Below are 25,664 nucleotides of genomic sequence, written 5' to 3'. Positions count from 1 at the left end.
GCGCGGCGCAGTTTCCTTACACCATCTTCAGAAATGATAAAAAATAGGCACCTCTTTACAATGCACTGCTCTGCGGCCGAAAGGTCTGGGGTGGGATCATAGGTGGAGAGAAAAAGAGAAGAGAGAGGGAAATGCTCTTCAAGGGGAGCGGCAGTTAAAGCGCGGTGGTAAGCACAAGCAGCTTCACGACCCGTCGAGCGGCTCGCAGCCGAGGCCCAGGGAGCACCGCGCGTGCACGTCTGCTGTCCGTGAAGGCTGAGGTGAAACTAATGCGAGGGGAGAGATGCCGAAGTTGAGGGCGATTAACGACCCACGACTGCTCACCCCGGAGTTACATAGGCTTGTGAAACGCTGCCCAGTGACGACCGCCACGTCTGCAACTGACACGACCCTCTTTCACCGTCTTACTGTCTCACTGGGTGCATCTATGCTGCCGCTCCACCCCCTCAGTGTTAGGTCGCGTGATGCGGGCGTCGCCACTTTCCCTTCCTCCTCTACAACAGTATATGTCCGTCAAATGATCCAGCCAGAGGCGTCGGCCGACCCCCGTGACCCAGCGGTTAATCTGATTAAGGTATGGTGAACTTCCGTTCATCCTCCAACCCTATGTTGTGCCGCAGTCAAGTACAGGGGGATTATTCATGAGAGTCAGTGAACGCCATATGCTATATGCTAGACAAAAGTCGCGTTTTTCATGAATTGTATGCGACATGAACCACGGCGCGTACATATCCTCACCAAAGATGTCCACTAAACCAGCTTCAAGGAGCATTAATATGTTAGAGTTATATATTTCGCTCCTAATAACGTTTATTTTTGAAAGCGTAAAGAGAGAATACATGATAAACCAGACACTACTTTTAGTTCACATTCTCGGCTTAATCAGGCGAACATCTTCCCGAAATTGCGGAACGCGAGGGCGAGCAGAAAGCAGAATATGAAGACGAACCTTTCTTCTACTCTAAAATTTAACTTCCAAATGTGCGGTGAATGCGAGGGTGAGCAGAAAGCAGAATATGAAGACGAACCTTTCTTACCTACCCCGAAATTTAACTTCCAAATATTACCCGGCCAAAAAACAATTTCCGAATGGGGGTCGAACCAGCGCAGGTAAAAATAGTCTGTAAATGGCGCTAAGTTCCCCAATGCCTGAGACCACTCGACCGTCGTTTGAAACTATTTTTCTTTATCTCATCATCATCATCATCACCATCATCAGCCTGACTGTACCCACTGCAGGGCGAAGGCCTCTCCCATATTTCTCCACTTAACCCGGTGTGCTAGCTGCATCCACTTGACCCCTGCGAACTTCTTAACCTCATCCGCCCACCTAACTTTCTGCCGCCCCCGGCTACGCTTTCTTCCCTTGGAATCCAGTTTGTTACCCTAAGCGACCATTGGTTATCCTCTCTTCGCTTATCTTTATCTGATGGAAAACAATTTCTTTTGGAACAAGTTCCTGCCTCTTATTACCGCGCCCCACTATGCGATACCGCCATATACGCTCTCACTCCTAAGCGAGCAAGCACATCAGAATTATCTCGGGCAGACACATGGGTCAACGAAGGGTAAACAGGAGTTTGCTCCTGTGCCGCATACGACATACACTACTAGAACGTTAACAAATTACAAGCGACACACACTAAAACTAAACTAGAATAACGTCTGGCTAACCACAATAACGGCAATTCACCATCCATGGCACAAGCATTTCCCTAGTGCGATTTTATGCTTGGACAGGAAATATCTATGTATAGAGTTTAAAAGGGGCCTGTTGTGGCAGCTTGAATGTACACCCTCCTCCTCCCTACATTTTTTTTCCTCGCTGATTAGCTTAACGACAGCTTTGTACCTCGCAGCCGTTGTGCATAGGTAGCGTAAGAAGTTCGCAGGTGTCAAGTGGATGCAGCTAGCACAGAACCGGGTTAAGTGGAGAAATATGGGAGAGGCCTTCGCCCTGCAGTGGGTATAGTCAGGCTGATGATGATGATGATGAGCGTAAGGGAGTTATGACACAGCTCCCACCCTCCTCTTTAGATCACGTTCCTAAGTGGCGCTCGCGGTATTACAGGACGCTCCACGTCTGCCGCTATCGTGAGTGGCATTGGCGAACACTCAAGGATAGGCTACGCGTATCATAAATGCCTACAAAAGTGAAAGATTAAACAGGCGTCACCGTACTCAGTGGTAGAGCACCAGACGCGAAATTTTGGGATAGTGGGCTTGGATTCCATCGAAGGATTGTGGCTGCTTTTTCGACAACTTCCTAATCCTTTATCTTCACGATTGCATTTTATTTCATATTGACCAACCTAAAGAATTCGAGTATGCTCTCCTTGCTGCCAGTGGCTCATGGCTCCCTCGATAAGTATTGAATACACAAGCTGCCATGAAATATTAGTTATGCTAGCAAGGGAGGCCGGAGTATGCATGGTCGCCGTAGTCTTGACTATGCGGCAAGAATGAATTAGTGCATATACTGGGCAATTGTTTTGTCTGTCTGGAGATTTGTCGTTTAAATCTTTCAGAAATACCTCGTGGTGGTTTGCTCAGGTGGATTTTACAGCAAGATGGAAAATATGCACATTATTTACACTATGTATTCGACAGTCAACTAAAGCTACCTAATCGTGTTTTATTTTCATTTTAGAGACAATATCCGCTATTATGAAGACCTTTAACATAGAAGCTTAGCATCCTTTTTAAATGTTTCAATGAGAAATGTGGCTCGAAAAATTGAACATTAAAATCACGCATCTTCAATCTCGCTGCGTGGTTGGAGTAAAACTTTGTTTCGAGTTGGTTGGTGAATCTCTAATGGAATACAACGGTGTAAAAATACGATTGCGCCTGTCTTGTCTTTTGCTTATTCTCGTCCTCGTTTTTTTCGCCTTTTTTTTTTCCATTAGCGGTGTCTGGCTGTGTGGGTTTTGAAGCACTGTCCATTTTTAAAACGTTGCCGATTGCAATTTATTAACGCAACAGCGTTAAATGTACCGCTCCTCAGAAAACATGGTGTCGGCATCGGAGCGAAAAAACAAAAACAAAAATAAAACACAGGCATACATCTGACATGCGGTGGCTGGCAGGCGACATGCCCGTGCACTGGCTGGTGGTTGGGTTTTCTGACGTCGCGACACCACATGATGAGGCCGATTTTCCAAGCGCTGCCAACTCGGACTTCGATCGGCTTTGAGATGAAAGGGTGAGGTGAGAATCCAGCCCTCCCAGGACCCATGCATCCCGAGTTAGACACGCAGCCCCAAGGTTACGAAAACACGTTTAGATGTACGGCTTTTTAAAAGCGGGACTTTATGTCGAATAGTCCTTCACATTACGTGGTAGCTAAGAGTGCTTGCTTAGGGATGTGTGCGAGAACAGAGGCATAAATGAAGGATTACTGAGAAAGCGAGTAGAATGTACGCGGACGAGGATCCGGACGGGGAGTCAGGCACTGGAAGCCATTAAAGGGGCACATTGACGTTCGTCAGGCCGCTAATTCCAGACAAACTATAGGCTTTTTTTGCAACGTGTCGATGTCAGCTCAAAATGAATTACAAAAATCGGCGTTCGGAAACGAGAGTTATTTGGTTTATAAAATTTTAAATACAAGAAAAAAATAACAGCGTGTCTGAGCCGGTTTGAGAGGGAGCCCCTCTCCCATTTCGCTCGTACAGTGCTCGACTCGGGCGGAACCTATGAGAAACGCAGCTTTCTGCTGACGTATCGGAAGCTATTCACCATGGCGCCTGTCCAACACAGCCTGTAGCCGCGCGTTTTGGTAGGGTCGTTACCATGGTAACGATGCTTCGAAGCTGTGCTATGGGAGAGGCATCTCCATCTGCCCAAAGCTAGCCTAGCCCACCAGACGCTGCTCCACACCATCTTTGCGGGGGTGTCGCTGAGGTGAACCCAACGGCCAGCAAATTAGAAGCTAAGGCGAAGTCAACTCTAGACCATCGTGCTCTAGACCTGTACAGGGCCAGCAAAGAGGTTATCTGCCAGGAACGGCTAATGGCAACTCCCTGCTGGCGGAAGCTCGCTGCGGAGTGCTGCAGACTCGGGTGTGGCAAGCGAGCGCGCTCCACGAGCGATCTCCACACAACTTGTGCCATCTGTGGAGCGTCGGCAGAAACGACCAGCCACGTGATTTTGCCGACCTCCGAGATCCGAATACGCTGTCAACTACCTTGAGATTTGAGGAACCTGCGGGAGGGGCGACCCCAAAGCGGCGTCTCGAATTCTGGTGGCAACGGGGAGCCCTGCGACCTCGGCGGTGGTTGGCAAAAGCTGTGTCCCCTTTGTGCTTGCGACTGTAGAGCCTGGACGGCGAATTGGCGGACATTTCTTTTTTTTTTTTCTCTCTGTTCCTTTTTTTTTTGTTAAATGTTTGGCTTCGCCGCGCAAGAAGGCAGCGGAGGCCCGCTACAAAGGGCAAAGCCACCGTCACCATCATCAGAGCAAGCAGACGCTTCATCGCGCTTCTTGACAACACCGCATTTACATGAGTTTAAAGTCTCTATCTTTATGAGTACTTCAAGGAAACGTCATATCCGTTAACGAACTACGCCGTATAGCGTCGCTCACATCGGTGCCAAAACACTGGTTATTGATATTGATTAAACTATTAGGCGCTACAATTTCGCCGTTATGATTGGGTTTTATGGCATCGGAAAGGTATAAAGAACCTAGAGGCCGTCTGGAATATGTGGACTGGCGAACGTCACGGCGTCCCTTTAACGCTCGATAGTAATTTTTTATTCATAGAATAGAGACGACATTTGTGTATTTGATGATGTAGCAATAGCTCCTGTTATTGTTTGTGTGACAGTCACCGAAATTGTCTTTACAATATCAGGGCATTAGCGGTAGAAAAAAAGCTGACCTATTTTTTTATTTATTTCAGTAATACTACCAGCATTTGAATAAACGCCATTGGTAGGAGTACGCGTTATCTAAAATGCGCGTTTATTGAAGAAACCAACAATGCAATCATGTAGAACGAAAAGCAATAACATGACGCTAACAAACAGCATACATGAAGGCAGACAATTAGTGAAGAACAATACAAAGTGCCCTGCGCACCTTACACAGAGTCAGAGACGCCCGATGTGCACATCGATAATGACATTGCTAGCCTCCTTCTAAAAAAGGGAGTGTCACCTAAGAATCTGAGCGAGATTAAAAAATTGGCTTTTTGAGTTAAAATCGCGCACGCTTCAGTATGGTATGTCCACTGTGGTGTGCATCCAAACGCAACAAAAACGCTCTAAAATGCTCGTTCACTAACTTTGAATTGTTAGCCTTATAACAAGTGCAGTCATGCTCCTCATTTATCTCGACGCTTGTAGCGCATCGTAGCATAGTCGATATCAGTTGTTAGGCTTCCAACAAATATCGTACTTGTCACCGCTGCGCCGCAAGCGATTTTGGTACCGCTCACGGGTGAAAGCAAACCAGCGCTGCCACGAGTGCTAGCCACTCCCTATACCACTACGCGTCAACCGGGGCGCGCACGTACTCTTTCCCCTTTTTACTTTGCCCGCTTGCTGCTCCCAGCCGGACAGTGCGAAAAGAACGCGTGACATCCCGGCAGCTCTGTGACTTCGCTCAAAAGCATGGCAAGGGTTCTTCGCTGCCGCCCGGCTTTGCTTTAGCCCGCGTGTGACCCAAAATACTTTCTGCTGCACCGGTCACGAGAATGGAATTTTGATTATTTAACAGCGCTATTAGAGTGTCTGACTACAGTTTTGTGGCTAGTGCTTACAAGGTACCAGAAACCTTTTCAAACTGAGATCATATTTACGTAAGGGTAAAATTAATTTTTCAATATTATTCAACGAGGTTGATAGTTAGCGCATTCAGCTGCGTACTAATAGTATACAATGCTACGAGGACTTTTACTGCGCTCTTCTAACTCAAAATGTTCGTATTTAAATATTTCTGACTTCCTCAGAGTAAAAACCTTGTTTAACACTGCGTCAAAGGGGTGGTATTTTCTGAGCAAGAAACAAAAGCAAAAACAAATGGGCTTAACAACGTGGCAACCGCGGTAGAACAGTGTTAAAATACTTACTTGCACTCTAGTCGGCTTGAAACACAGAGTTCAGGGCATGAAATGGCTTATTGATAAGCCTAAAAGACAAGCGGGGGCATTACCTACGTTCAACGCATCTACGCAAAATATTAAGAATATAACGATAAAGGCGATGACCATGTACTCATCCACCAACCACCAACTACGAATTTGAATTTCCACATGCTATTTGGGGACAAGTCTTTGGACCGCGCGCCCGGAGATTTTTGACTAGAAGCACAATGTAAACGAATTATCTGCTCTAGCACATATGAAACAACTAAATTCCAATTCTCACATCGACAAGTATATGGTCCGAGACTACTGGGGGATATGAAAGTTATTGGTTGCTGTTTGCGTGGTCCACAGACTTTTGTCCCCGATAGTACACGACCTGACGTCAGCTGCAGCTCATATTCATCGATTTTTGCCTGTCATAGCATTCTTTGTTTCTCATGTATCGGAAAACGAGGTGTCTCCGGCGCGGTCATGAGTGTTTCGATCACGGCGCTCGCAATACCTCGGCGGGCCACCATATGAACGCCGCCTTTTTGTCTCTTATGTATGAAGCGGTGAAGTATAAGGAGATTGCCGCTATCATGCATGAGGCGTGGTTCATGCTATGAGACTCGCGTACTGAGGCATCCTACTAATGTTGCGCAAATGAGGTTATGGCGCCTACAGCCCCATTGATTGGTGATTCCGAGAATTTTTATCGGTCTAGCCCGCTTGTAGTGCGCCTTTGAAGCTTGCCACTGGGTCTCGATAATGAGCGCGCAAATCTTCCCGTAAAGGGCGCCAATTCTAATACAATACTTTCTAATTCCTTGTTACACTCCGTTTGTTCAGCAGGAAGTTTCTATGAATGATAGCAATACTGAAATATATATATATATATATATATATATATATATATATATATATATATATATATATATATATATATATATATATATATAGACATAGTTTGCTTGTGACTAACGGGCCAGGGAAATTCAAACAGGATGGCTCACAACTTTCCCGATTATCTATTTTATTCTAAAAACAGATAATAGAGAAAGTTGTGTGACATCCTATATATATATACCTTGTGAGCGATTCCTCTGCCCGAGGGATGCGCAAGACAAATACACAGCGGGACGTGTAACAAACATCTTTAATCTCACTCCATCAGGGGGTCGTCCAAGGCAGTGCGGGGGTCGTGCGGAGTCGTCGTCCGGGAGGGCAGGCAGCGAACCGCAGGTCGTCTCGGTAGGGAAGAGCCAGGAGCGAAGAGACGAGACGGCGGCGCGTGCCTTCCTTTATAGCCCCCTCGCGCGGGACCGGTTATCCCGGGAACGAGAGGCTGAATCTACAGGATCGTGGAGCGAGCGGACGCATCTCACATGAGCTCCGTGATTTCACAGCAAAATTTCGTATTTCTTGCCACTTGCGTTCACCAACTTTGCCCTGGACGTTCGTCTATCGCTCCGGACCCGGTGTGCTGATTTCCAGACCAAGGCAAGCAGTTTGATGATTTTTCGACCAAATATTTTTGGCCGCAACAGCTGCGACAGCTAAGCCTATCGCTGCCTCACGACATCGGCGCGTTCGCGCGCAGCGGCGGTGGCGACGTCGCGTCCCGCCAAGCCCAACACCGCCTTGACTATGCCTTACACTGTGGAAGGCACCGACATTACCGCCGCGGAGTTATCCGATGGCTCATGGACGGCATTCGAGATGCAACGCCGGTACCGAAGACCATCTCCGCCCAAGAAACAACCTGCCGAGGCCCAGACGCCAGCCACGACTTCGACTGTACCGAATCCGCGGACACGCGGACGCCCTCCACCTTTGACCAAAAAGCGTCCTCTGCCCCGCCTGCCCTCGGAACACCTCAAGATCGTCCTCCGTCCACAGGGCACGCTGAACCTTCACACCGTAGGCCCCGCACGACTTGCACTTGCTATCTACGCAGCCGCCAACGTCGACCACCGCCTAGCGATTACTGCCGACCAAGTCCGCATACACCCCACTAACAACACCATCACAGTGAGCACGCCTGACAATGCCCGTGCAGTGTCTTACGCCAAGATCGGCACCATCACCATCGACAAGACAGTAGTCCCGGTTGCCGCCTACGCCCCAGCCCCGGACAATTCCGTACGGGGGATTTTGTACCGAGCCTACAGTTACGAAAACGATGCCGAGATCCTGGCTGAGCTCCGCGCTCGAAATCCCGATCTCCCCATCGTTGCTGCGCGTCGTATGGGCAAGACGCAGCACTTCGTCGTTACGTTCGCCAACACCGAGCTGCCCCGATACGTGCGGTACTTGGGGTTTACTTTCGAAGTCTTCCCTTTGAAGCCTCGTCCGGAGGCGTGCTTCAACTGTCGCAAGCTGGGTCACCGAGCGGACGTGTGCCCCCAACCACGAATACCTACATGCCGCCGCTGCGGCGTCGCTCACGACTCCCCACCAGCCGGCCAACCACCTACCTGCCAAGCCATGTGCATCGTATGCAAAGGCTCACATCCAACAGGCAGCAGAAGCTGCAAATACCGCTTCGTGTCTAGCCACAGGCGCAAATCTTCACAGTCCCCCACGGACACTGCCACTGACCCAGACAGTTCGCCAAGCGGCCGCCAGTCCCGTCCCCGAGAACGCGGCCACCAACAACCACCTCCAAGGGATGAATCCTTCCCGCCACTGCAAAGCAGCAGTCCCCCAACTGACCTCGCCACAAGTCCACCACTTCAGCTGCAGGAACCAAGAGATGACTCTTTTCCCCCTCTACGTGGACGCAGTGGGAGCAGAGATAGGAGCAGGTCATCGTCCCAGAGACGCAGCTCGCGGATCAACTCCAACTCCGGAGAAGAAGGAAGACCTGCCAAACATTTGGCATGGAAGACTCCACTTACAGACAAGCAACGCCGAGCACCCGACCCACAGGTAAGGGAGCTGGCAGAGTTAGTCCGACAACTGCAACAACAGTTAGCTCAGTCTAACGCAAAAATCAAACAGCTAGAAACTGCAAATGCGCAATCAAAAAATGAACAGTCGTCTGTGGCTTGCGCTCGCCTTGAAGTCAGCCGCAATGAGGACATGGAAGTAGATCAAAACCGCCGTAACAAACGAAAGGCACCTTCGGTACCTCGGCCAGATACAGATGACTTAGAGAGTAATTATGAAGAGAGATTTGCAAAAATAGACCACAGACTAGCCAAGGTGGAGGAAACTATCCAGAAATTAATACCACAGCTTAACAAAGTAACTGACACAATGGAAAAGTTTCCGACTACTTTCGAAACTGTCCTAGCTAAACTCGACACGCTTACAACCAGGGTTAACGCACTAGCATCCCCTAGCCATCTGATATCTCCAACGCCAAATGCAGGCTCTTTGCCTCCCGCCAACACAGCATTCTCACGCCCAGCTGACGGTGCTTCGGCGCGTCCGTCCCCCAGCAGCATTCTCCGACCCAGCGTATTGCAACCCGCGCGAGCGGAACCTTACCCGATACGCGATGGCTAGTACACCTGTTATAGTGTGGCAATGGAACTGCAGGGGATTCCGAGCCAAGCGCAAGGCTCTGGAATATGCAGTTTTGGCCCAAACAAACAGGCCGGTAGTCATAGCACTTCAAGAGACGAATACAGAAGTAAAGCTTGCAGGGTATACAGCATACAATGAGAAAGTGTCGGCTGAGTGCCGTCCGATCACAGCTACACTTGTACACCGTAATCTAACTGCAAACCAATTAGATTTGGAAATACCGGAGGTCTCTCATACATTTATACAAATCCTGCCGAACAAACGAACAGAATCTCCCCTTTACATTCTAAACGTATATAGTCCACCTAAAGACAACAGCACGAAAATAGCCACACTCTTCCGTAAGGCGCATGTAGCCGCTCATAATGGAATGTTGCTGACTGTTGGAGACTTTAACGCACCCCATGCAGAATGGGGCTACTCAGTTAACAGTAGAAAGGGAACTAAATTATGGGAGACAGCCCAGGCGCTAGGGCATACCTTACTCGTCGACCCTGATAAACCTACGCGCATTGGTAACAGTGTAACCAGGGATACGTGCCCTGACCTTACCTTTGCCAGAAATATCCCCGATGCGAGATGGGAAAACCTAAATACAAACATAGGAAGCGACCACTATGTACTATGTACCACTTTCCGAGCTACGCATTGCAAAATGCGTCGCCAGGAAGTGAAGCACACGAACTGGGACGCCTTTAGATACGTCCGCTCGCAAAGGCCAGCGGAAAGTATAGTAGCTTTAAGACAATGGACGGAGCGTCTGTTGCAAGACGCCGCAAACACTTCAAAAACTGTTGCCCTTGAGGACAGCAATCCCAGTCCGGACGCTAAGCTAGTGCACATGATTGAAGCACAAGGAAGTATCCATGCTCGATGGCGTAAAAATAAGCATAACCGACGTTTAAAAATTCGGCTAACCCGGCTTGAAAAGGAAATCGAGGCTTACTCGTGGGAACTTAGCCGAGGACAGTGGCATCAGACTTGCGACCGCCTTAATGGGCAACTGGGCAACAAGAACACGTGGTTTTTACTTAGACATTTACTGGACCCTACGAGAACTAAGGCAGATTCCCACAAGAACCTACATAGGATCTCGCAATCTTTCCAAGGCACCGACGAAGAGCTCATGACCACTTTAAAAGATAAATACATTAACACCTCCCAGTATATACCCACGCCAGATGGGTACTCAGGATTGGATAATCCTCGCATGGATAGCGTCTTTACCGTAGCAGAGATTAGGGCTGCTCTTAACAAAATTAACACCACCTCGGCACCGGGGGAAGATTGCATCACCAATAAGATGTTGCGCAATTTAGAAGACCAGTCAGTAGAGGCTCTTACGGACCTCTTCAACAGGTACTGGACAGAGGGCAGCGTCCCTGAGGAATGGAAGCACGCTAAAATTATTTTCATACCTAAACCGGGAAAAAGACTCGAGATGGGGAACCTCCGCCCAATCTCGCTAACGTCATGTCTCGGGAAGGTAATGGAACACGTTGTCTTAAACAGGCTCCTTATGCACACCGATGCGGAAGGCACGTTTCCCCCGTCCATGATTGGGTTTCGAGCAGGTCTTTCGACTCAGGACATTATGTGGCAAATTCAACAAGACATTCTAGATACAAATCGCATAAGAGCCACGCGAACCATCCTGGGACTCGATGTGAGTAAGGCCTTCGACAATGTGTCACACGCTTCCATCCTCAATGACCTCTCACAGTTACACGTAGGCAAACGGACATACGACTACATCGCTGCCTTTCTGAATGCGCGTACGGCTACGCTCCATTTCGTTGACAAAGTTAGCGACAAAATTACACTAGGGACGAGAGGAACACCGCAAGGCGCCGTACTTTCACCTTTTCTCTTCAACATCGTTATGAGCGGCCTCCCGCGTCTGTTAGATGATATCCCACACATACATCATTCCATATACGCCGACGACATCACCATATGGACCAATTCTGGCTCCGATGGAGATATTACAGATTCATTACAACGAGCTATCGACACGGTACAGTCTTATGTGCAGGAAAACGGCCTTACCTGTTCACCGGCTAAATCAGAACTATTAGTTATAAGGAACAAACAAGCTTCACAGGTAAAGCCAGATTCTCGAGAACCTATCCAGTTACACATTGACAACCATCCGATACCCCCGGTAGCCACGATCAGAGTTCTCGGAATGTTGATTCAGAATAATACGCAGAACACAGAAGCTATACGCCGGCTACGCGTCACGGCGCACCAGATAGGTGGGCTGGTGAGACGCATTGCCACACGTCGCAGGGGTATGAGAGAAGCCGACCTGTGCAGGATTATCCAAGCCTTTATGATAAGCAGAATCATGTACGCTTGCCCGTACTATCATCTGCGTCGTAGGGACGAACATGCACTTAATAGCATAATTAGAACAGCATACAAAGCGGCCCTTAGCTTACCAGTATACGCTAACTCAGATCGACTACTGCAGTTAGGAATTTTTAACACACTATCTGAACTAATTGAAGCCCATAAGACAGCACAAGTGACCCGCCTGTCACGCAGCCTTGCGGGACGCATAATTCTCGACAAGCTCCACATCCACCCCACTGAGGAGGTGTGCGCAACATCCCATTTATCGGCTGACATAACTAGTAGACTAGTTGTTAAACCAATAGCCAAAAACATGCTACCAGGTAGACATGATGCCCGCAGGAAGACAAGGGCACAGACCCTTGAGAAACAGTACGAGGACGATCCACAAGCAGTGTACGTGGATGCAGCTCAGCACATCAAAAACGGAGCATACGTGGCATGTATGGCCACTCCAAAGTCAACCTTCATTAACGCTATAACATTTCATGCTAGCTCCATATGCGAGGCAGAGGAAGTAGCTATCGCACTGGCCATCGCGGATCCCCACACCAAAACTATTCTAAGCGACTCAAAAAGCGCCGTTCAAAATTTCGCCAAAAATTCTGTAAGCGCACTCGCGGCGCGAATTCTGCGCAACCGATCTCTCAATCACAACATCAATCTCGTATGGGTTCCGGCTCACGCGGGTAACTCCGGAAACGAAGGGGTCGACCGTCTAGCCCGAGGCTTAACCAACCGGGAGACGGGAGATCTATCGGGAACGGACGCGCCTCTGGAGGCACCGCGCACATACGCGGAGGTAACAAACTTTTATCGCGAGCTAAGATGCACGTACCCCGCCCCTCACCCCGACCTCGACCGGGCGCAAGCCACGACACTCAGACGCCTACAAACAAAGGCCATTCTTAGCCCCTACCGACTATCGTTAATTACAAACGGAGAATTCAACCCTGCATGCCGGCACTGCGGTGACGGGACGCAGGCCACTCAAGACCATATACTGTGGGAATGCGCCAGCAATCCCCCGCCAAAGACACTCTTGCCAGCTCCCTCAGCGGAGGAATGGGACAAGCTGTTGGCCAGCCCAAGGAAAACTACGCAACTGGCCCTCGTCACGCGAGCTCAAGAGGTAGCTCCCGACTGGAGGCCACCCTAGACTCGCCCCAGCCCGAAATAATTCCTTTCATTTCGTGGCAATAAAAGTTGTTACCACCACCATCCCGGGAACGAGTGGGGAGAGGGAAGAGTTAAGCGGCGGCGCATCGTTAGCCGCGGGAACTTTGAATGTGGCTGGCGCGGTCCCCACAATCTGTATATGTACAAATGACACTTGCGTCTACTCACGTTAAGTTCAGTTTCCAAAAATACCGCCTACGTTGGAAGACTTCATTAGGGACCTCTGTGCAGACATATTTTGAAATCATGCACCTCCAGTTTTCGGCGACCCATAATGGTTGTGATACCATCATCAGCACAAGGTCTCCTTCACTGCCAAGTAACTGAAAAGTAATGTTCAGAGATCGGCGTAAGAGAGGAGTATTATTATTTAAGGAACACAAGCTATTGCGGACGTGAATGTCGACCTGTCGATACGTCATTAACACAAATTCGCAGGCGCAGCCAAACAGCATTACTGCCATGTATTGGTCCCTTGGACCTTTGTCAAGCTGTGTGCACAGCTTTTAGCCTAGGGCGGCCATCCAGATATTTCTGGCAAATAAAATCCTATTGATTGATTGATTGATTGATTGAAGTGTTCCTCAACAAAGTGCCGCTGCCGCCGCTTGTAATGGCAAAAGGTACTTCCTCTATTTCTGCTACACTAAAAATGGGCTCATTAGCGGACATATTTCTCGATTCTTTGTCTTTTACTACGTAGCATTAAATATTATAAGAGCGACAAATTACTCTCGGAATTATGCCCTGCCAATCATCCTCCAGCTGCAGCAGCAGCGCGCGGAAAAGCGCTGCAGGATGAGAGAGAGAGAGAGAGAGAGAGAGAGAGAGAGAGAGAGAGAGAGAGAGAGAGAGAGAGATGAACGTTATTTCGTTCCAGACAGAGACAAGTTTAGTCGTCCATGTCAGAGCTCTGGAAGTGTGTCGTCAGCTTATGTGCAGGCCAAGAGTCACTGGGTGTCGGCGGCAGCCTTGGCCAGTCGGACTGCTTGCAAAGGCGATAGCTTTTAATGGCTCATGATTGCGACTCGCGTCCGTCCGGAAAGCTTTCGTTACTTGGGAGGCGGTACATGCCAGCTGATATGACCCAGCACTACCTGGACGTAGGGCTTCCTGACATTACATTTCACAGGAGGTGCCAACTGGGGCCTCTCCTTTCATAAGGGAGGGCGATATCACAATCAGCCTGCCAAGATCCTTGCATTCACTTTATCCCTAGGCCACGCAGGCACGTTCATACGGCTCGGTTAAAGCGGAGCTTTATATGTTGGCTGATAGCTATCGCGCCATACTATCCAGGCGTCCGTGATCGATTTTCATTTGGCGCTTCCTCGAACGCCGCACCGCACAGCACACAAAATCAGACACCGTATAGCAGGCATCAGCGGCGTTTCAAATTGCTTTGCAGGAAAGAAAAGGCGATGTAACTGTCACAATTCTCCGCGGACACCTTAACCATGCCGTAAGGAAAAGGAGGAGTGTGCGAGTGAAAACAGCAAGAAAGAGGTGCTGTAGTGGAGGGCTTCAGACCACCGCGCGATAGGGGCTTCCGCCTCATCGCAGTTTAGTGCCCCTTACATTTTATTTTGGTTCTCCTTGTCCTTTCTTTGCGTGCCGTCCAGAGAAGTTTGGTGATCACTTCTGTTTTGTCCGGGCTATTTTCACATTCCAATACTAAGAGATCTAAGGATCCTCTTAGTCCGCAACGTTTGTATTTGTCTGACGTTAACTATGGCCAGACGCTGCAACATTTATGGCGGCAATGCCACGTGGTCGGGAAGGGAAAATAAATGCTGTACTTTTCTAGTTCCAATGACTTTAGAGAGAGTTCGGAGAGCGGCCGTCACGGCAGCGCATCGCGCGAACCAAAGGTTATCAGCGCGGTAAAATTTAGCTTTAAGTTGAAAAGTGTAGCTGCGCCAGTCACATTACGTAAAACGTGACTTGCCATCGGAGCTACGACGCTCGCTCGCCTGTTATCTATGCTGAATCACGTGACCCACCGCCGCAGCTACGGCGCGCGGAGATTGCGGCGCTCGCTCGCCTCGCATCTACGCGCAACTACGTGTACCGCCACTTGCCTAAATCAAAGTGCGAGACGTTTGCTTGATGTTAGCAAACATCCCGCGAGGAGCCACGTGCCGGGACCAGTGTTTCGACTGTGAATTGTTGACGTAGGAATTAATCTGATGATACTTAAAAAACACATAACGCAATATATAAGAGCGTGCATACACTGCCGCATCGCCGTTTCTTGCTATAGATGGAGCGAATCGGCTGGGACAGTCGGGATGGTGTCGTAGACGAAGCGCTGAGTCCAATCATCTCAGTCATTGTCTGTACGAGTCAACCTAGCTTTACAAACAGCATAGTCAAGCATAACAAAGTTTTCGCTTGTATAACAGGGCTTAGCCGAGCTTAGTCGCAGTCAGTGTTTAGCCTTGTGACGGCAAAGCGGCTCGAATATTCATGTTTCTCAATAGAAGCAAATATAGATTGTATTATTGGTCAGACTAAAGAGAACTCAAAATTGACATGAGTAATTCATGCCTGCGCGGGCGATAAGCTTGTGACGTGTCTTTATACGGCGATGAGATCAGCGCCATTGATGAGCTATTCACTTACGATAGGAGTTAAACGACGCCCGCAAAGCTAAAATACTACTGCATGCTACAGCACCTACGAGTTATGTACATTTATGGGATAGATCACTGTCGGGCTTTAATACTGTGAATCTAGTCCCTGTGTCGAATGTCACGCCCTAGACATATCCGACAGATATTACTGGGACCATTTAGTGGGGCTCTGATGGCACTCTGTCACTCCAAAGTTACGTCGGGATAATGAAATGGGTTCGCCTCGGCCCCATAGAATATTAAGCACACGGGGTATAACAATGCCGGTCTGAATGCACGGCCTACAAGGAACTAGGGCTGCTTGGTGATTTTGAGAAATACAACGCATATTGTAAGGCAGACAAAGAACACTGAGCACCAGGGTATCGTCATCGCTAGTCTCCGACATCCATCTCTCGTGCTGAAGCTGTGACCTGCGGCTGGTGGTTCTCCTCTGCTGTGTACGAAGTACTTGCAGCGTTAGCCGTCAGACCAAGTCATCAAATCCTCTTTTCAGTATGTGTAAATCGGCTCCAACTGAGTCATATGACCTTGCATGGCCATCCCTTTCTTTCAGTTTTTTTTTTTTTTTGCGTGAGAGTTTACTGCGATATCCTCACCTATCTTCATATATATAAAGCAACAGCAGAATTAGAAACGATGGACTTCAGGCTTTCAAGTAAGACCTTGAAATGAGATATATTGTCAAGTGACAGTCTGACTTCGAACGGTCAAGTTAAGGAAATAAAAACAAATCATCAACGTGCACATCAACAACTCGCCCGAAATACAACCGAAAATAAACTAAAATCTGAAGGCTAGAAAAGCTCCGTGGTGTACTTGCAGTTATTGACGTAAATTTATAGGTGATGTACGCAATACTTGAGCACGTCACAGAAAACGTAGCAGTCTGATTTTACTTGCCAACGCAGGGTCGCTGTAATTGCGCATGTGTCTGCGCCAATAATACTGTCTCACACGCTTTCCGTCCATCATTGTAGTCGCAGCAATAACCAAAACTAGCGAAACCTTCCACATCGCGCTCGAAAAAACAGAGAACTGCATTCTGCGCTGGCATGTTTTGCGAGAATGATTAAGTAGCTCAAAGGTCAAGCATTCTGCCGCGAGAAATGCCGCAAAGAATTCCCGAAAGGCGCATAGTGCGCGAATTTAAAATATACTAATTTACTCATTTCAGACGTCCTCGTTAATTTCGCTTCCCGTGCTTTGCTTACCGAGTTCGCTAACCGATTATGCATGGGGCTTGAGCAAATATGAAATGAACAAAGGGCAGTTACCTTTCATTTTCTCCTCATTCCTTAACGTTTTGCAGAAGAGAAGGACCAATTTTCATATGTTCACTGTGGAGGGAGAAGAAAAAAATATGTTATAAGATGAGTGTCATGTCAAACGTCATGATTTAAACGTTCTGGCGACGTGAAATGGGACCAATCCTCGCTGCTTCATGACGCTCGTGCATGAATAGCGTACTTTATTTTCTTGTTTACAGGGATTGGGAAAAGGATGCCTGAGAGCCACAAATTACAATAGATCACGACCCTTGAATTAAAAAAAGAGAGAAAGAAACACCCGGATTTCGGATGTCTTCATTATTATTTATTTAGCCGGGGATATCCTTATAAGAGGCGACTCGTAAAACCACAACGCTTAAAGAGGGAAGTGCGTTCAACTTTATACTTTTGCCGTATTACTCCCACAGCTGGAAGTGGCAGAAGAAAAGGGAAGCGCGTATAAGGAATAATTTTTTTAGGATATATATTATAGCACACGGAGTAGTTTACGAGCTGATTATGAAGGTTATATTGATCTCTGTTGGGCTCTAAATCCGCCTACTTTGAGCTTCTGTTCACACAGAGAATAAAAAAAAAAAAAAACATCTGAATAAAACGTGCCACTGAAATGAATTTACGGCAGTGCTTTACGCAATAGCTTCTTGTGTGCCTCCTAGTAAAGCTGGACGGCTTTAAAACGCCGACGTTCAGAGGCTGATTAATGAAACTCTTATCAAGTGCTGACCATGCGGCTATTGTATTCGCCAGCTGCGGCGCGGCGCTAGGTTCTGCTGCATCGACTGAATTTGCTGAATGTCTTTTCTTGACATCATCATTTTATTTAATTGAAAGAGTTCACGAACTCGACGATATCCCGAGTGGCATTTATGTCTAGGCATTCTGCATAGCACACTAGCAAAAAAGTTTGGCATCTTAAGTTCTCAGTATTTAGAGCTAAGCTACAGTATACAAAGTAGCACCTTATCTTCTGTGCCTCCATTGAGGCGGCTCAGAAACTGGCTATTAAATAGGTGCGTTGTGCACAAAAGAGGCCACTGAGAGTGCATGCCATTTTGAAAAATTACCGCTTTCCTGCTGCACTGGGATCCGCGGCTTCAGCCGTTAGCCCGTATTCCCCCACATTACATCCTTTCGCTGAGGTGAAGACGTCCGCCGCAGAATCCTCAGCACCACAGCTAAGAAAGTGGGGTGCTCACCAAATCCGCGAAGAACCCGTTGTGCGTTTCTTATTTCGGCTGTTCCTCTTCTGTGTAGCTGTAATGGAGAAGCAAGCGCAAAAAAAAAAAAAAAAAATAAACCAGCGAGCCTCCTTGGCTGGTGAGGCTATCGTGGCGGGAACGCTATATACCGGTCCGTAAACTTTTGTTTTATCGCTCGGGCCGGTGTATGTCCTGAGAAAGAAAACACGAAGGCCGTTTATTAGTAATCACCAATATATTTATTGCTAAATCGAAAATGTTTGTGGGGGTACGATACCCGTTTCTATATCTATCAGTGTCATCGGGTTTGGCTACTGTGGAGCTCACTGAGCTTTCTGATGTGCCATTTGATCTCCCGTCTAAAATGTAGAACGCCAGGCTGCTTCGAGATGCCTGTGTGCACCTGTGGGCCCCGGTTGCGGGGGTTACCAAATTGGGGGAAACGGACGATTGACGGAGGCTCGGTGGCAGCCGCTGTGTTGCCGGCGGTGCCGCTGCCAGAGCGCTCGTTCCGTCCTCGCCTTGCCTTCCTGTCACAGGCGTCTTTCCGGCGTGCAGATCTGTACAGTGCTCACAGCGTTTGAGTGCATGCAGTCGTCATTTCTGTTGTCAGTGGGCGCTTTTGTGTCCTCTCGTTCCCCTATTTGCGCGTCATTTGCTCTGCTCATGTGCGTTGCTGAGCTTAAGGTGCTCAGAAGGGGCACGTGGTTAAGCTGAATTTTCTATTGAGCGCCTAAAGGGAAGCTGAAACGATTTTCAAATTGCATGAAATTTATAGTAGTTGCAAGAAGGTGAAAGCCAGTCAAAAAATTCTCGAGGAACGTGTTTCCGATATTACCGCGAGGCTAGCAGCAGTTGAGACCAGAGTGGAGTCGCTGGAAGGGCTTCCCGATACTGCGGAACTTAACCGCGTGGTCACAGAAGCTGTTCAAAATCAGACTTCCACGATCCAGTCTCGTCTCGCCCTTACAAAAATGCATGTAGGGTTTCTATAGAAATTCGAAAGCGTTGTGTCAATACACACTGTTGAAAGTCTGTCGATAATCGGCAACATCTTGGATGATGCAGTGTTGACCTCTTGTTGAGCGCTTATGAAATAGTGGCCCATGTGTTTCTTAAGAGCGCTTTTGGAATTCGCGCCACTGAAATTTTGTTGATTTCAGGCTCAAATGCTTCAGAAACTCTGCAAGTGACGCTTTTTGATTTTCTGCTACCTTTCCACTCCTGAACAACAGAAAATAGTACACGACCATCGGTTTGCCAGGAGCAGACACGGGGTGATTTTCATTAATGCAAAAGTAGTACAGTACATCTCCTAGCTGCGATAAGTCACCACATTCTATGTTCTGCCCGACCAATCAACAATCCTGTCTGATCAGTGCTGGTTAATGATAAGCATAGTGAGGCATAAAAGAACAAAACAGATCTTGATCTTTTAAGCCCCATTATACTTACTCACTCATTAACCTACACTAAACTGACTAAATTGTTGATTGGTTGAGCAGAACATAGAATGTGTTGACTGACCGCAGCAAGGATATGTGCTGTGCTACTTTTGCATTAATGTAAACCACCTCGTGCCTGCTCCTGGCTAACCGTTGATCACGCAGCATTTTCTGTTAATCCGCAGCGGAAAGGGAACACAGAATAAAAAATGCGCTTTAATGAGAAAGAAAAAATATGCATCTTTGGTGAACCCATAACATGAGCTGGGTTGTTTATTTGCTTTATTTCAATTCATGTGCAAGGTATGACGCCAGGATGTTCTTTGCGTAAAACGCTGATACGTCCGGGAACTCCTCGCATGTGATGCTGAAATAAACAATATAAATCATAATTAAGCTGCGGTATATACTAACCTAAAAATAGAGCAAAGGCATTTGTGCGCTGCTCCACGTCATAGCTCAAGAAATTTCTTGTCTAAAATGAGTTGTCACTGTCTTTCACTGCTTAGACGGCATCGACCGCCGCCTCCACAGCTCGGCAGCACTACCACATCGTTCATTTCTCCCTGATAAACAATATATGCTGCCGTAAAAGATCCCATTGTGAATATAAATAGCAAAGCGCAGGTCACAAGCATTACTACCCAGAAAACTTGAAGCAAAATTACCAACTATAGGCACTAAAATGAGTGGAAACAAAAACAAACACTGCAAAAATGGCGGAGCTGCACAGATTCAATAATCCACAATGTGTGACAGAGGCATATTATGATCTCGATAATGTGTCCGTCTCAGCGCGAGTAGCGTATCGAAAGAGTACAGCACTGTGCCGAACAATCCGTCAAAAATGGTCACCGGTTAAAAAAAAGAAAGAAAATGTCGCCATTCCAGCTGGCGTTCCATCGGCCCCAGCATCCGCGTAGAGACAAGCCTCGTTCTCTCTCTCTCCCCCTCCATTTTTTTCCGACGAGGCTGGTTTGTCTGCTAGAAATATTTACATGCGGGCTTCACCTTGTAACACACACTGTACAAGACTGGCACAAACACGAATAGGAAAAAGTAAAACACTCACCAAAGTGCAGACGCTCCCTCCGCCCGCGCCGGCTTTTCGCTTAGAATCCAAAACGCCTGCGACTGTTGAACTTCTTAAACACGTCCTCCTTGCGCAGAAGCTGCCGCCCAAGAGCGGAGTCCTCCGAAGACTTAAATTCGTACGTTCGCGCTCCAATTTGAACAAAACGATCTTCGTGATAATCACCAGCGAAAAACCTACATGCGGTGCTTCGTTCACAGTGCAAGATGCGACCACGGTGGCGGGAAAACGCCAACTGAACTGGCACATCGCCGCACTCAGCGTACCCGCGTCTGCGTGCAAAGAAAACGGGGCGCAGAAGAACAGCTTCGGTGAAAAGCCGCCACCCCCGCTGCGCGACTGCTGAAACCAAGGTCATCTCCGTGAAAACAAACCACGGAGAAGGCAGAGAGCGGAGACCAAGCGGGAGCAACCCCTCCTCCCTCCCCCCTTTTTTCCCCCCAGCCGACAGGAAGCGACCCTCGACCTCTCCGGACATGCTGGCGCCGTTCGCGGGGCACGGGGGAAGTGGGATGCGGACAGAAGCAAGGCGGCGGCCGAATGCTTCTTTGAAAAGAAGAGTCGCCGTTAGAAGACGCATGCAATCTTTTTTTTTTCTTCTTTTTTTTTCATACGCGAATGTTTTTGCTATGCGTGTTAACTCTATAGTATCCGTGGGATCAATCGGTGATTATTAGAACCCCTCAATGTTTAAAGTGACTTCATTTTAGCATGGTGTCCACTTTAAGAAAGGAAAGAAAAGAAAAAAATTACAGTAAAACTCTCCAAAGACATAGAGCGGTGGAGGATTCCAATACAGACTGCACCTCATTTTGCGGCAATAAGCTACGGGCAAAAATACCTATGCTTGGGCAGAATGTCAGACCCTGAAGCATATATATAGTGAACTTTGGAACTGGTTTAAAAAAGCTCTGTCCTGCCCTACATGGTAGGTTCAATCTAGGATACTGTTTGTTAGTATGATGACTCACTGAACTTGTTTTATGATAAATATAAAATATGTCCTACCACTAAAGTTACCTTCTGCAACATACAGAAGCTGATCCATTACGGATTCTGATTGACATTCAACGATGTATTTGCATTATTAGTGGAGGCTTTGCCATCATGAAGTTTTTAGGGCATATTTTCACTGTGTTGCGAAGCTTGAGCTAAGTGTGCACCGTTAATATGTACTTTTATATAACATGAACGAGCACGCAACTGCATGCTGCTCTTATATTTCTCTTTGCAGAGTGTGGCCAATAGTTGATTACAAGTGAGACCAAAAATTCATAACGAAATTGTCACATCATGCTCTTATCATTTGTGCCTAAAACTACTTAAAAACATGGGTCAGCATGAACAGTACACGCTAATTGTTCGTGAACGTTGAAAACTGACAACAAAAAGCACATAGAAAAAATTGCACAAAAAGTCTATTGGGTAGAACACAATGAAAATTCTGTTGGCCCTGTAAAGATTGCATTCAGCTGGGGTTGAATGTCTATCGAAATTCAGTAAATTCAAAAGGCGGTCAATAGTCCAACAATAGAGTTTCAAAACTCATTTTTGTAAGGGCGATGAATATGAAGATCGGTCACGCCGAGATAATTTAATTTTCTATGGATTTGAAGATGAACCAGATGAGAATGGGGCCCTAACCGAACAAACAATACGTTAATTCTTAACCGATATTCTCTCTTTGCAACTGAGTCTTGAGGCAATATCACGCGTACATAGATTAGGGCCTTTATTAGAAGCCAAAACCCGCCCGATAATTGTTAAATTTCTTTCCCCGAAGACAAAGGATCACATCCTATCGCAGAAGTCGAAACTAAAAAACAGCCACATCTCTGTCCAAGAAGATTTCTGTAAAGCGGCTAGACAATCGCGGAAAACGCTTACAGAATTTGGAAAAACCACAGGCTCGTTCTATAACTTACGTTATAAAGCAAACTATACGTGAACAAAAAATGCTACGTTTATTTTTCGCGAACTGATCGTGTGTGCGAAATTGAGTCCGCTTTGACAGCATCCACAAGTGCCCATGATGCAGCAGCTTCTTCCAACTCGCCTGTTGTTGGCCCTTAGGGGTCAGTGGCCGTTGAGGTAGAGTCTTCACGTAATCTCAGATTCCTTTTTACAAATATAAGAAGCCTATTAAATAAATGCGATGCCTTATCGTCTCTGATAGACACGTCTGCTGCCGACGTGATTACTTTAACAGAAACTTGATTGTCAAGCAGAATTGATAGTTCTGATCTGTTTGATTGTGAGCGGCACTACACTGTTTATCGAGAAGACCGTCCCGGCCGCTCGGGTGGCGGAATTTTGATAGCGGTTGCGGATGATTTATTTTCCTATGACGTCTTCATACCATCTGAGCTTGAATTCTTTGTACATGTATCAAGATAAACCATAAAGAGACTGTTTTCTGCGTGTGCTACCGGCCGCCGCAATCATCAAGCAGTTTTTGTGATGACCTTTATGACTGCATTAACAAAATCATTGTGAGGTTTCCAAAAGCGTCAATTTTTGTTTTAGGCGACTTTAATTTTCCTGCCATATCATGGATGGAAGCCGGCCCTACGGTTATTTCCTCTTCATCACAATCACTAGCCTTCATCGACTTATGCTTAAGTTTCAACATTTCGCAGCTTGTAAAAGAGCCAACTCGCGTCACAGCATCAACTGCCATCATTTTAGACCTTGTTTTAACAACCTGCCCTGATTCTGTTTAATCTCTCGCACTTCTACCAGGACTAAGTGATCATTCAGTTATCACTTTCACTATACCGTTTCGCTCACCTCACCCAGTCAAACATCATAAAATAATTCGGGATTACAAAAAAGGAAATTACTCTGCAATTAACAATGAACTAGAGCAATTTGCTGACGTGTTTTTTCCTAGATTTTGGGAACGTTCACTGCATGATAACTGGTCTCTTTTTAAAGATAAACTAAAAGCCCTTAGTGAAAAGTACATCCCTCTTCGCAGAATAACGTGCACTAAACATTCACCATGGTTCAACATTTCATTGACACGACTCCTAAACAAGAAAAAACGCATTTTTCGTAGCTGCATTGTATCGAACTCTAGTGATAGATGGAATGCTTATCGTGTGGTATCATCGCAGTATAAGAATGCTTTATCTAATGCGAAACGCAGCTTCCTTCAAGATACCTTGCCTAGATTACTGATTACTAACCCGCGTATGTTCTGGACTGTTCTTGACGTGAATCCGAAAAAAACTACTGTACTGAAAATTACCCGAGGGGATCTCGTCCCATCGAACTAATGTTGCACGTTATTTAATCACACGTTTTCTTCATGTTTCATGAGAGCTACGCCGGTTAATCTTCCTAACGTATCTTCCTCATGCTTGCCATTGATGGATGCTATCACCATTGAGTGGGAGAGCATTTCTAAACTTATTGATAATGCTAAAGTGTCATCATCTGCAGGCGTTGATGGTATCAGCAACAAGTTATTGAAAAACACCGTCAATTATTCTTCACTTATGTTGTCAGAACTTTTTACTCAATCATTGCAGTCCGGCACACTCCCTGACGACTGGAAGGTGGGCAAGGTGGTTCCGGTGCACAAGTCTGGTGATGTTCACTGCCCTTTCAATTACAGACCAATATCAATAACATCTATACCATGCAAATTACTTGAACATGTTATCTATTCTGCCCTTGTCAAACATCTTGAGTCCAATTCCTTTTTTACAACCAATCAACATGGTTTTCGACGTAATCATTTTTGTGAAACCCAATTAATAGCTTTTACTAATGATCTTTTTGCAGCTTTGGATCATTCATCGGTCGTTCATTGCATTTTCATAGATTTCGCTAAGGCCTTTGACACCGTGTCTTATCCTCTTCTACTCCTAAAAATTAGTAAACTTAACATAGATAACGACGTGTTACAGTGAATTGAATGTTTTTTGGAGGGCCGCACACAATACGTGACAGCTAATGACCATAACTCCAATCTTTCATCGGTAACATCGGGCGTTCCTCAAGGACCAGTACTAGGACCTCTCCTCTTTCTAATCTATATTAATGACCTTCCTGATCTTGTAGCATCATCTATCCGGCTGTTCGCTGATGACTGTGTGATATATAGGAAAATTTCTAACCCATCTGATGTTGTTGTTTTGCAGCGTGATATTAATAACATTTCTGCATGGTGTGAAACTTTGCTGATGAAACTTAACGTATCCAAATGCAAAGCAATGAAAGTAACACGACTTCCTAACAAGGCTAACCCACATCCATACATTCTTAATGGCTCCTCTTTAGACTTTGTTCCAGTATATAAGTATCTTGGCGTACACATAAGCAGTGACCTCTCATGGAAAACGCATATCGAACATGTAAGTAACAACGCTAATCGCATGCTTGGCTTCCTTCGTCGTAACTTTTCACTTGCTCCGGTTTCTTTAAAGCTACTTCTCTACAAAACGGTCGTTCGTAGTGAGATGGAATACGCGTCTTCTGTGTGGGATCCTAACATCAAGACTCTTATTAATACCTTAGAATCTGTCCAGAATCGTTCAGCTTGTTTTATTTTGAATAACTACTCCCGTTCATCTAATGTCACACTTATGAAGAGATCTCAAGATCTCCCTGAACTTTCGGTGCGGCGTCATTTTTCTCGACTTTCCACATTCCACAAAATATATTACAGAAATGAATCCTTGAAACAAAGTCTTTTCACTGATCCGAGTTACATATCATCCCGCATTGACCATCGTTTTAAAGTTAATGTTCCAAACTGCAGGACTAATCAGTATTTCTACTCTTTCCTCCCCAAGACCAGCTCAGACTGGAACCACCTGCCCGCCTGCATCGTCTCAATTTC

The 25,664-nt window shown here is 46.7% G+C and overlaps 1 protein-coding gene across 1 annotated transcript in view; it reads right to left on the bottom strand.

Moving 5' to 3' along the window:
• The window catches only part of LOC146172122 (uncharacterized), a 38,462-nt gene extending 21,636 nt beyond the window's left edge, over positions 1-16,826 (bottom strand). The window contains exons 1-2 of the mRNA XM_084585879.1: positions 16,687-16,826; positions 13,316-13,470 (exon numbers count right to left, since the gene is read on the bottom strand). Coding sequence (XP_084442005.1) covers positions 13,316-13,470; positions 16,687-16,800 — 269 coding nt within the window. The 5' untranslated portion in view covers positions 16,801-16,826. The remainder of the gene's footprint in view (positions 1-13,315; positions 13,471-16,686) is intronic.
• Between the last annotated feature and the right edge of the window lie 8,838 nt (positions 16,827-25,664).

Source organism: Amblyomma maculatum, unplaced genomic scaffold (assembly GCF_055883805.1).
Source record: "Amblyomma maculatum isolate TAMU_Amacu unplaced genomic scaffold, ASM5588380v1 scaffold_13, whole genome shotgun sequence".
Classification (NCBI taxonomy): domain Eukaryota; kingdom Metazoa; phylum Arthropoda; class Arachnida; order Ixodida; family Ixodidae; genus Amblyomma; species Amblyomma maculatum.
This window is presented reverse-complemented; position numbering and strand designations above follow the sequence as displayed.